Source organism: Vulpes vulpes, chromosome 1 (assembly GCF_048418805.1).
Source record: "Vulpes vulpes isolate BD-2025 chromosome 1, VulVul3, whole genome shotgun sequence".
In the NCBI taxonomy this organism is placed as follows: Eukaryota; Metazoa; Chordata; class Mammalia; order Carnivora; family Canidae; genus Vulpes; species Vulpes vulpes.
Window position 1 is genome coordinate 27032669 of NC_132780.1, and position 12847 is coordinate 27045515.

The 12847-nt window shown below is 52.9% G+C and overlaps 1 protein-coding gene across 3 annotated transcripts in view; it reads left to right on the plus strand.

Moving 5' to 3' along the window:
• Nucleotides 1-10151, plus strand: part of SYK (spleen associated tyrosine kinase) — an 83220-nt gene extending 73069 nt beyond the window's left edge. For all 3 annotated transcript variants that reach the window (XM_072761295.1, XM_072761294.1, XM_072761289.1), the window contains 3 exons: nt 3307-3447; nt 4109-4221; nt 7944-10151. In XM_072761295.1, the coding sequence (XP_072617396.1) occupies nt 3307-3447; nt 4109-4221; nt 7944-8016 (327 nt within the window). In that variant the 3' untranslated portion in view covers nt 8017-10151. The remainder of the gene's footprint in view (nt 1-3306; nt 3448-4108; nt 4222-7943) is intronic.
• Nucleotides 10152-12847: the final 2696 nt, after the last annotated feature.

The following is a 12847-nucleotide window of genomic DNA, read 5'->3' on the forward strand; positions in this document are numbered from 1 at the left end:
ATAAAGAAGATGTGATGTGTGTGTGGGGGGGGGGGGGTGTATATGTATGTATTTGGCTTAAAATGTAGGCATGGAAAAATGCTCAATATCACCAACACCAGGGAAATACAAATCAAAAACCACAATGAGATACCACCTCACACTGGTCAGAATGGCTAAAATGAACAATTCAGGAAACAACAGGTGTTGGTGAGGATGTAGAGAAAGGGGAACCTCTTACATTTTGGGGGGAATGCAAGCTGGTGCAGCCTCTCTGGAAAACAGTATGGAGGGTCCTCAAGAAGTTAAAAATATGGCTACCCTGTGACCCAGCAATGGCATTTGTAGGTATTTACCCAAAGGATACATACACAGTGATCTGAAGGGGCACCTGCACCCCAATGTTTATAGCTGCAATGTCCACAATAGTGCACATATGGAAAGAGCACAGGTGTTTCGAGAGATGAATGGATAAGGAAGATGTGTGTGTACATATATACAGCCATCAAAAAGGATGAAATCTTTTCTTTTACAACAACATGGATGGAACTAGAGGGTATTATGTTAAGTGAAATAAGTCAGAGAAAGACAAACACCATATGATCTCACTCATATGTGGAATTTAATAAACAAAACAGAAGATCACAGGGGGAGGGAGGGGAAAAATAAAGTCAGATGAAAACAGAGGGAGACAAACCATAAGAGACTGAGCTCTAGGAAACAAACTGAGGGTTGCTGGAAGGGAGATGGTTGCGGGGAATGGGGTAATGGGTGATGGGCATTAAGGAGTACATGTGATGTGATGAGCATGGGGTGTTACACGCAACTGATGAAATCACTAAATCTACCTCTGAAACTAATAATACATTATATGTTAACTGAATAGAATTTAAATAAATAATTTTTTTAAATGTAGGCAAATATATGGGATACCAATCATAAGAAAGGAAGGAGATGCTGCCATTTGCGACAACATGGATGGACCTCAAGGGCATTAGGCTCTGTGAAAAGTCAGACAGAAGGATCACTATTGCATGACCTCGCTTATATGTGCAAACTAAAAAGCCAAACTCATATAGACAGTAGATTTGTGTTGTCGGGGACCAAGGGGAACAGACATGAGAAGATGTTGGTCTCAGAACATAAACGTCTATTTATCAGAGGAATAAGTTCTGGGGGTCTCTGTATCCTATGGTGACCATAGTCTACGGACTGTGTTATATACGTGGAAGCTGCTGAGAGAATACATCTTAAATGTTCTCACCAGAATGACGACAAACAACGGTCATTTTGTCAGATGAAGGATGTGCTACCTAACCTTATTGTGTGTAATCCTAACATTTTGCTATATGTATGTGTCTCAGTCATCATACCGTACATGTTAGGAGCAGAGAGAATGCACATCACTGAAAAGATGGGGACTTGGGGGATTTCTTGAAGAAAACAACATGAAGTGGCACAGAATCCAGAGTAAAAGTGTTAAAGAGAAAGGATACTGATACTGATCGAAGCAGATCTGTATGTGGCCCCATGACCTTGCACCACACCACGACCGTAAACACAAAGGCCCTCTGATCCCACAGGTCTTTGCCCTGCCTGTGGCACAGACACACACTGTCGGTCACACTCGTCCCAGCAAAAATCAGGAAACTACGTAATGTGCTCTCAGTAGGAGGCTGGTTAAGTCGTAGTAGATTTATAGGAAGCATGCAATCAATGCTTCTAAAAGTGGACAACGTATATCCCTAGCTTTCCTACGTCCCCAAAGGTATATATTACCCCCCTGTACTTGGATATAGATTTTTCTGGAGGGATTCAGAAAAGATGATCAAACGCGGCCATCCCAATGGCTGAAGATGTGTATCACCTCAAAATTCAAATTAAAATGGAAAGAGCACGCATGACTATATTGTTCATAACTTTTGAAAAATCAGAATCTAAAAATGATGCATTATATGATTGAGACAGAAGTGTAATCAGTGTGTCATTTAGAGACTTGCCTTGGTGCCTGTCCTCCCAGAGCAACGTCCCAGGGTTGCACCCCACTGACTTACCATAGGGCAGGCCATCTCTCCTCCGCCCCAAGGGTGCTGGTTAGAATGTCCTCCACAGGACGGAGCAGGACTTTCGTGCACCAAACTCCAAACCCTGGAGGAAAGGGTTTTTGCTGGGCATAGCCTCAATCTTTTTACTACCACTTACTTTTTTAAATTAGAAAGTTTAAAAACATTCTTGAAGTGCTTGGCTATCTCAGTTGGTGGAGCTGTCACTCTTGATCTCAGGGTTATGAGTTTGAGCCCCACATTGGGTGTAGAGATGACTTAAAAATAAAATCTCTAAAAATCTTTTTTAAAAAAGTTTAAAACATTTTTTCCAGCGATACTAATAGCCTGTGACAAAATAATTAACATTGGCATAAAATCATAGACAAATACATAGTAATAGTTAAATATACTTAGGAATAGTCCAGTATTTCTTGGAGCACAACCATGAAGGTAATATTCGGGCTTGACTCTTCAGTAGTTACAACAGGCTCCATGAAGCTATGAGTCGCCAAAAGAAGAGGTAAGAGAAAAAGACAAAAAAGTATAAGAAATATAGTCTGAATCTTTAAAAATACAATTGAAACTTAAAATTTATTTTTTTAAGATTTAAATACATATTTTTAAGCTTCAGAACAAATACATACATGCACACGTGCACAGGGCATTCTGTGAGTCATTTTATTCCTGTTTTTTCTAATTGTGGTTAATATACATTAATTTCATTTGCTAACCTCAATTACACCGTCTTAACTATTTTTAAGGGTGCAGTTGAGTAATGTTAACTTCATGGTAAGTTAAGTTGGATTAAGTGTTATTCCCTGTGGGTACGACCAGTCTCCAGAATTCTCTGACACTGTGTCCTCATTAGACAGCTACTCCCCATTCCCCCTGTGAGCCCCCTCACCCCAGTCCTTGGCAGTCGTCTCTGTGAATAAGACCCGTGTCGGGGCCTCAGGTGCCTGCTTTCATGCACTATTTGTGCTGTAGGGACTTGACCGGCTTGTTTCACTGAGTGTGATGTCCTCAAGCTCCATCCACGGCACAATGTGTGTGTCGTTTAGAGACCTGCCTTGGTGTCTGTCCTCCCAGAGTGACCTCCAGGGTCAGGCACAGCATCCCCTTCCTGTTTAAGGCCCAATGATACCCTATTGCATGGATATTGACACTTTGTTCATCGGTTCCTCGGGTGATGGACGCTTGGTGGCGCGCACCTGTTGCTGCTTTAAGCATGGGCGTCCGCAATTCTGGTGTCATGGAGAGCCTCTGTCTGCTTTGCTTTCAGGCCCAGACCCATGGGAAGTGGCCCGTGAAGTGGTACGCCCCGGAGTGCATCAACTACTACAAGTTCTCCAGCAAGAGTGACGTCTGGAGCTTCGGGGTGTTGATGTGGGAGGCGTTCTCCTACGGGCAGAAGCCCTATCGGGTGAGCCCCTGCTCTTTCATTCCAGCCGTGTGGCCATCGGGACAGAGAAGCACCCGATTGTTGTTACGAGGTGCTGAAAACTCATAAAATGATCAAATCTGGGCTCTCTGTTGGAGACTTTCTCTGTCTGGTGACCCTGAGCGGTTAATATGACCTCAGTTTAATATAGACTGGAAAAATGTATATATTTGATATTAATTGCACAGTGTACTTCTTTTCATTGTCCATTACACCTGTAAATATGCATAAAATAGATCCAAGTCAACATTCATTAGGGTGGAAATAGAGATATTTCATCCTGGCTATTTCCAGGATTAAATTTACAGTTTGGTTAAATATTTTAGATTTTTAAAAATCAAAACATGCATGCCAAAAAGTGCACATGTGCTAGAATACAGCTTGATGAATTTTCACAAATGAGGTGTGCCCATGAAACCTGCCCTCAGGTGATGAAACACAACAGCACCCCAGGCACCTATAGCCTGTCCCACAGGGTAACCCCATCTGACCTCTAGGTCATGGGTTAGGTGCTCCCACTTTTGTATTTTTTATTCGTGAAATCATGCCCTCTGTTCTTTTGCTCTGTTGTGTTGTGTTATGGTTGTTATGTTGTGTTGCTGAATGCTGCCTTTAACAAGCTCGGGTGTGTTCTGCATTTTAGGGCATGAAAGGAAGTGAAGTTTCAGCTATGCTGGAGAAAGGAGAGAGGATGGGGTGCCCCGCAGGGTGTCCAAGGGAGATGTACGAGCTGATGAAGCTGTGCTGGACATATGAGTGAGTACCCAGCATGGCCTGCAGTTCACGCTAAGGCCCTGGGGCAGATGGGAAGGCACAGAAAAGAAGCTCCGCCTCTGCCTTTTCATGAACCAGGGATGTGCTCTCTTCTAAACAAAGAGGAGTGGAGGTGGCTTGCTCCCTGGACCATGCACTCGTATTCTTGGGTCCAAAAAATATGTTTAGACAATTAACTCTAATCCAGTGTATCAACATTTAAACGTGGATCGTATCACCGGGGGGGGGTGAGTGTGGTCAGCGCAAAAGGTGTCCCTGGGAGTCTGGGCCGACATGGCGGGGGAATGGGGTGCTCAGAGCCTGGGTCTAAGTGTACGTAGTTAGATGTGCTCCTGGATGACAAAGCTCCGCTTCCTCGGGCATGGCCACCAGGGAGCCTCAGACCCCAGGAGATGGCCTGGCAGCAGGGCCCTCCCCGGGGATATCGGGGAGATGCCCGTCCCGTCCCGGGCAGCCTGCAGCTCTGTTCCAGCCAGCCTGCCCTTTGGTTCCATGATGTGTCCTGGAGCGACGAGGTGGGGGACAGAACCCACCTCCGGGCGTCTCCCTTCCAGAGGAGAATAAGGCACTCGAGGCAGCACCTGCAGAGGTCACACGGAGGGCAAGGTGCACGGACAGAGCCAGGCAGGGAAGAGGGGCCCCCATGAAAACAGGGAGCGGCAGGGCTGGGGGCTTCAGTCATGTTCTACAGAGTCAGTGCCTGCCCTGTAATTAGGGGTGCCAAGGGGGAAAGCCCTTGTGAATCAGGAGAAGTTGGATCTCTTTACCCTGAAAATGGACTTCTGCCCAATGGAGAAAAGCATGGACACTGAGTGTCTCTGAGGTCAGGAATGATCTAGATGGGACCCAACATGCTGCTTCAAGATCAGTAAACATGAGCAACGGGGTGACATTGCCTGGACCATCATGAGGCCTGCCCCTGCATCCCTGCTCTGCTCAGTGCCAAGTCCATTCCCTCTGAGCACCTCATCCTCGGAGTACCTCATCCCTGAGCACCCCATCCCTGAGCATCCCCATCCCTGAGTACCCCATCCTTTGAGCATCCCCATCCCTGAGCACCCCATCCCTGAGCATCCTGTCCTCTGAGCACCCCATCACTGAATGCCCCATCCCGAGTGCCCCCTCCCCTAAGAGCCCCAGTCTTGAATTCACTATCCCTGAGAGCCCCTCCCCTGGACTCCCAGCATTCATGCATGCAAGCCACCATCCCTGCACCTGGGGCAGGGGTCAGCAAGCCTCACAGAACTGCCCTTGGGGTGGGGGACGACCAGGCAATAAGTGAGCTAAAGAATCCATGCCCTCTAAGAAGGTGATGGGTCCGATGGCACATCAGCGCTGAGGACAGGGCCCTGGAGGGTGTGATTCACATGGGGTGGGGATGGGGTGTCCCAGGACACCTCCTGTGGGGAAGCACTTTCTCACACAAAGAGATGCAGCACCCGCCTGGCTCACAGAAGCACAGTGAGCTTCCAGAACCTGGTGGGGTCACCAACATGAATACAAACAAACCCTATGTATTCTTCATGCTTTTTGAGGCTTTTTTTTTTGTTCTAAACATTCAACTAGATAGATGAGTTGGTTAACATATGATAGCTGCATAGACAGATGATGGATGGGCAGATTGGGAGATGTTTAGACAGACATATACGTGCACACTTTGAGATTTATCACTGACACATCCCATTGACCACCCTCCACGTACCCACCCAGTCCACCCGTTGACACTTTCTGGGTGGAGGTTACAGCCCTAGGCTGGCTGTGCTGGAGGATTGGGTGTGTGGGGCAAACATACCACACATTACCCCACGTCAGCCCCACTTTAGCCCATGATTACATATTTGATGGCCATAGAGCCACTGTCAGGAATCATGGGGGCTGTCATTAGAGGTCCACGTGGGCCTGCGTTAGGGAGTAGTGTTCCACCTGAGGACCCCAGGATTGGGGGCGGGGTGCAGGCAATGAGGAAAGAGGGGCCACTGGCACGAGGGCCCGAGCAAAGAAAGCCCCCCAAGGCCTGGGGAGGTGACACAGACAAGTGGGGACGGGAAGGAAGTGGGCACACGTACAGGGCGCTTGGCCACACTGACTAATGCTCAGTATCATCCCAGGGGCGTAGAGGAGGGTCCTCCCCACCCTCAGGAAGCCTCACAGGGTGTCTCTGCTATCCCTATATTGGTTTGTGTGCTCAGTGCCTGGTTGCTGAGTGGCCAGAGACTCGGGAGCTCTGTACATCTGGTCCCCAGAGTGGGAGAGGGACACTGGGTTTTGCAAAGATGATGGGGTGTGTTCTGTGTAAAAGGAGGGAGGCTGTCCGTCTGGGTCGACATGGGTCCCACCCAGGCTCCTGCACAGGGCATAGCCGCCACCCCATCTTCCTTGACCACAGCTTGGTGGCCAGAGTCACAGCCCCCACCCTGAAGCCTGGGGTGGCCCGCGTCCCCCGCCATGACCACAGACCTCTGACAAAGTCCCGCAGTTCATCCTGGATTTCGGGAGCTCCTGAAAGCTGTAGGTGAAACCATTTATTTTGATGCCATTTGACAAAACCCAGTTTGGTTCTGTAGAAACAGAGCTTCCTCCCAGTAGTAAGTGATTCTGGGTCCCCGTGAGCCTGGCCCCCTGGGCTGCCCTACCAGACCCGCGCTGGGCCTTCCACCTCTGGAAATCACAGTCTGAATGTGCATGCGGCACCTCGTGGAACCCCAAGTTCTGTTTCACTTACTGGGCAACTCTACCCACTAGCAGGAAAGCCCCAGATGCCATAATGTCAGCAAAATAGCTTCCATGCCTGAGTAGGTTCTCACAATTTTAAGACATACTTGCTTCCAGCCAGTCCCATCATGGGGGAGCAAGCGGAGAAGTCCATACAAGTTCATTCAGAAGTTACGAATTGTTAGAAATGTTTGCACATCATTGCTTAGGTCGTGACCTGCCCCCAACAGTGACATAAAGTACCACCCTGCTGTGCTGAGCGTTGTAATAGGGGGCCCACCTCTGCGTCTGCCGTGGCAAGTTTTGAGATTTGTGGGGTTTTTTTTTTTTTAAGATTTTATTTATTTATTCATGAGAGACTCACAAAGAGAGGCAGAGACACAGGCAGAGGGAGAAGCAGGCTCCCTGTGGGGAGCTCAAAGTAGGACTCGATCCCAGGACCCCAGGATGATGATCTGAGCCAAAGGCAGATGCTCACCCACTGAACCCCCAGGCATCCCAAGTTTTGAGTTTAATACAATCCCGTATCAACAGCACGTTTTCAGAAGATCCGGAGCTATCTTGTCAAGGAGAGGGGGGAGTTCAAATTGTGCCCATCCATTTTTAACAAGAGTCGGAGTACAACTTGAAATATGGGCCTGGGGCCCACTGACCCAGTTGGTATGTTTAGGTGCTTTCTATTTTGCTGGATCAGCAGGAGAGAGTCTCCAAACTGGGCGGGTCAGAGCTCCTAGCTTTGAGAGCAAAACATCTCCCAAGGTGAAGACCGACGCGCATCGCGTGGCGATCCCGTTGTGTGCAGGTTGGGCCCTGCAGGTCGGGTGGGCCTGACTCTGTTCTGCAGGGGCTTCTGGTCACCCGGTGTGGGGAGCAGGGACAGAAGGTACCTTCAGGGGGCATGGCCGTTGGCACCTGCTGCCCTGTTGGGGGCTGGGGGGCTGGATCCCAGAGCAGCGCAGACACCAGCGCTAATGCACCTCTTCCCTTTGCAGGGTGGATCGCAGGCCGGGGTTTGAAGCCGTGGAGCTGCGGCTGCGCAATTATTACTACGACGTGGTGAACTAATGGCCCCACACCCTCCGTGGCTGCCAGGGGTGAGGGGAGCCGTCACAGCACAGCCCGCCCAGCAAACAGATTTTGAGAGCGGCCACCTCTCTGTGCCACAGGAGAGCCAGCCTTGCGCACAGCATGCCCTTTGACTGTTGCCCCAGAGCCTGTCCTGGAACTCGCCCTCCCCCGACAGCCTGGGCAGACAGACAGACCCCAGGCCCGGGGGCCCGTGGACGGCTCTGTGTTCCCTGTGTGTGCGGTTGGCCTGGCAGGTTGGTTCCCTTCGGGCTGTGTGTCTGCCTCCCGACGTCCCGCAGCCTGGAGGTGTCCCGGGTGCCCACGCCGCCTGCAGTGGACGGGAGGGGAGCAGACGGGGGCTCAGCTGCCTCCAGAACGTGGCTCCAGCAGGTCTGAAGATGGAGTCCTGCCACAGGACAGCTTTCCTGGCGATGAAAGCGCTTTGAGGTTTTAAAAAAGAAAAAGAAAAAAAAAATTCAGGCTGGACCAGCAGGGTTTCTAAGCGTGGGGTCAGTTCATGGGGAGTACAGGTGTGGGTCGCGCCTTTGCTCTGTGCCTCCAGAGACTCAAGACGCCCGTCCACGTGGAAGATGGGGCCGTCGGCGTGAGCTGACCTGGTGTGCCTCCCCGCTGAGGGCCTCCGCCCAGCCCACCCTCCCCGGTCAGGGCTTGCATGGAGGTGGTGGAGAGGGGCCGTCTGTCCCCTCAGGCCTGAGCAAGGACAGATGGCACCGTGCAGCAGGCTGTCCTCTCCTTGGGGAGGCCCCAGCTCCGTGTCCTGGAGAGACGGTGCCGCCAACCCCCCCGACTCTCTCTGTGTTCATGGTGTGGGGGTGAAGGGGACAGCCCTGTGGCCACGGCCACCACAGATGAGTTTCCTAAGCTTGTTTCTATCCATCATAAAGCCACAGACCCGGCGTCTCACCACGAGCATGCCCGAGTGGACTTTGGGGCAAAGCCACATGCCTGGGAGTCCGGTGCTAGTCTCCTAGCTCACGCCCCGTGAGCCCTCGAGTAGCGAGTGAGCTCATACATGCCCTTGGCCCACGAACGCCAGTTTGAAAGAATCAGCCGTCGTTCCGAGGTCCCTGACCCCACAAACTTGGGCCACCCTTGGACATCGTAATGTGCACGTCCATGCTGTGGGGAGACGACTTGTCCCTCCTCGCACCCCGGGGGCCAGGCAGGGGGAGAGGCAGAAGCTGGCACCCCTGCTGAGCCAGAAGGGGACCTGAGCCACTCATCAAACTGGTGGGAAGAAGCGTTTAGAACCCACCCAGACTTTTCGGGGTCAAGCTCCCTGGCAGTTTAATCGTTTTGCTGAATAGGAAGCCCTGGCGTGCCGAGCACGTACTCAAAACAGTGGCAACCTACACTCGGAGTCCCTGAAGTTAAAAAGGTGAGTGACCGGATCTCTGCGGCCAGGCTGTATGTAGATTTGCTGGAGTCGTGCCCCGGAAGGGTTGGGACAAAGCACCGGTGACAGCCAAGCAAGAGGCCGTGTTCTGAACGGCTTCCTGCTGCCGCCGGGCCGTGTCTCTGGCCGAGGCCGCCACGGGAGGCTCCGCGGTGTGAACGGGCAACGTCTGCGAGGTCCGGATCCTCACGGGGCGCTGGCCAGGGCTGGACCTCCCACGCTCACCGCCCACCCGACGGTTCTCTGCCCCCCACGCCCCCCGGGCCCCGGGCCCATTGCCCACTCCTCGTTCAGCCAACAGATGCGCCACTCAGGCCAGAACCAATCAGTGCCGATGCCACAGACACCATGTCCCCACCGTGGGCTTGGAGGCTCCCGGAACACAGCAGTGATCCCTGCTGTGGTGACAGGGTCACAGGGACTGTTTCAGGGGCTGTCACGGGCCTTGGCTTTCCTGTTGGACGGCGGCTTCCCACTGACCCCAGCCCAGCGACCACGGCTCCGCCTGGGTGTCCGGCACAGGGGTGACTGCTGCGTCCTTGGGGCTCCCTCCCCTCCCTCCCACAGAGCACGCACCACCGTTTCAGAAGAACCACATTTTTTTTAACTATGATTTTTTTTAAATAAAAGTTTTTAAAGTAGCTTTGTGATGATTTTCATGGGTGTTACTAGAATGCTGTAGGTCGCACCGTCAAATAAACAGTGTTAAACAGCATCATTAAATGCGAGGTGTGGTTTTTTTTGTTTATTTTTAGTGTTAGGTGCCCAGGTGAGTCCTAAAAAGCTGGATGCACACAGATCCCCGGGAGTAGGTCCGTGAGCTTCTGTTGTGCAAAGGCATGCCGAGGAGGGCCCTGGCTGGCTGTTACCCCTGTTCCTGGGCGGGGTGGGGGTCTGCCCGAGGAGGGCCTCACAGCCTGCCTCATACCCTCAGGGAAGGGGGGGCATGATGATCCCACAGATCCTGGCAAGTGCCAAAGCCCGGCTGGGGGTTGTGGGCTTTCCCGTTCTATGTGAGGACAGCTTACGGGGCTCTGTGGGGAGTGGAGGAGTTCTAGATCACAAACCCCGTCTCCAGCTGTTTTAAGGGGGTCACCCAGGCTCACATACCACGGATACACAGCACAGAAATACACACACGACACATGTTCCTACATGTCACAGGTGCATATGCACATGCCACAGACACGCATAGCACACGAACCCACACACCACACGCACTGGGCCTCACCTCCAGGGACCTCCTAAGTGCCAGCGTGGGGCAGGTGTCCTGCCGGGGGGGACGGGGGATGCGCTGCTGGCTGTACTCACTTCTCTGCCGCCGCCTGAGGCCTGGGACCACAGGTCAAGGGTCGGTGCCTCTCTAGGCCCCAGCCTCCCTTGAGGTCCCACTGATGGGCCTCCTGCCAACACAGGCAGAGATTTGGAGTGGGCTGACCTCACGCTCCCTCGGCAACCCTGACACCAGGACAGCAAGAGATGGGGTCAACACAGAACGCATCTGTTATTCTGGAAGCCATAGGGGCACAGAGCAATACGGTCGGCTTGTCCCCAGCACCGGCCAGGGGTGGGTCCCCTGCAGGCAGGGGAGGCTCACCCGCCACCTTGTGCCTGCACTCGTGAGTGCAGACGCAAAGACCGGGGGCCCAGCTCTGAAAATGTCGGGGGAGGCCTCACCGCGTGGGGACCCGCGGGCCAGCGGGGTGGGAGCTCAGGAAGCCAGGGACCTTGACCTTGAGCCTTCGACACCAGGGAAGGGGCAGAGCCACAGCCAGGATGCAAAGCAGCTGTGATGCTGAGTGAGCTCGGGCCAGGGGGGCCTTGGGGCTCGCACCTGTCATGCCCAGGTCCGTAAACGCGCCCTCGGTTCAGGGAAGGCAGACGCCTTTTCAAAAGTAGGAATGGGTCCTGCTGTTGCGTGTGCTGTCCTAGTAGGGATGGACGGTGCTGGCGGCTCCGGCGTCGTGCTTCTCCTGGACACTGCTTGTGGCCGTGGGCGGCCAGGGACAGCGGGCCCTCCGGAGTCTCTGCATTTTCCCGGGTGATGTGAGCCAGACAGAGGCAGCGCCCCAGCCCTACTTCAGCCCCTTCCCCCTGGCATGGCCCCGGAGGGGCCAACCCGCACCCGTGAGTCTGTGTGGTGCAGCCGGCACTTGCCCCAACAGAGCAGTTTGGGCAGCAAGGGTCACTCCTGCCCCGGGAAGGGCCCGGGAGCCCGTAGCCCACTCGGACTGGAGGAGTTCCCTAATAGACACCACCTCATGCATTCTCGCCAGCTCAATGTTTCCCCGGCTTCTCTGACCACAGCCCCGCACAGATTGGGGGACACAGGCCGTGGGTATGGAGGTAATTCTGTCCCGGGTGTCAGTGGGGGAGGCAGTTAGCTGTCCTAGGAGGTGAAGAACCAGCCCCGTTGATCTCAAATGTTGGTTGTTTATGCACCATATTCTCTCTCTCTCTCTCTCTCTCTCTCTCTCTCTCACACATCTACACACATGCACACCCCCCAGGACACCTAACAATCAATCATGTCTTCAAATAAAAAAAAGAAGAAGAAGAAATGGTAGCATGTCGAGACACCTGGGCTGCCCAGGGCACATAACTTGGTGTTTCACTGCTTAGAGCTCTTTCGTGGGCCACTTATGATTTTAGAGTTTTGCAGAATTAGCCTAAAGGGGGCAAAAATAAAAACCACTTTTCTGGAACAGCCGCCGCCCAATCCAGTAACATCCGCCTGGACGCCCTGCACATCCCGAGCGGATTCCACAGGTCTGTGCTTGTCTGACGACCGTCTGTCTCTCTGGCAGGTGGGGGTGGGGAAGGCTGCTGGTCCCTGCCCCCTTGCAGGGCGTCGGATGACCAGGTGACGCTCTCTGCCCACATGCCGCTCGGCCGGGGACGGTTCCAGGAGCTATTTGTTTAGCTAGGCGTTATTTGACCAAAGCCGTGAGTCACAAGATGCTATGCCTGGCAGTCTTTGAGGTCTCGAGATGACTCAGTTTTCCATGTCATTAAACTGTGGAACAATGAATGGAAAATGCATATGTTCATAAGCAGCTCTTCCTCGTTCATAAAAATAAAGTGCTAGTGTGTGGTACTGGTTCCAGGTGACATCACGCATTTCCGTAAGCCACTGAGGATTCTGCTGAGCATGCTGGGACCCGGCGACCCGGGGCTGCAAACCTTCCCCGCTCGGGCCTGGCTGCAGGGGAGGGGGACCTTCCCTCCCGGACACAGGGCAGAGGGGAGGAGGCCGCAGCCACGCACACAGGGGACAGGGTGGGGGACCGTTTGGCTAAGTTGGGGCCTTTACCACGTGGCTGTGCCAGAAAGACAGTGATTTTCATAGAGGAGGCGAGCCACCTGCACCCAGGCCCTGATTTCCCATCACATGGCACCCCTGGAAATCCA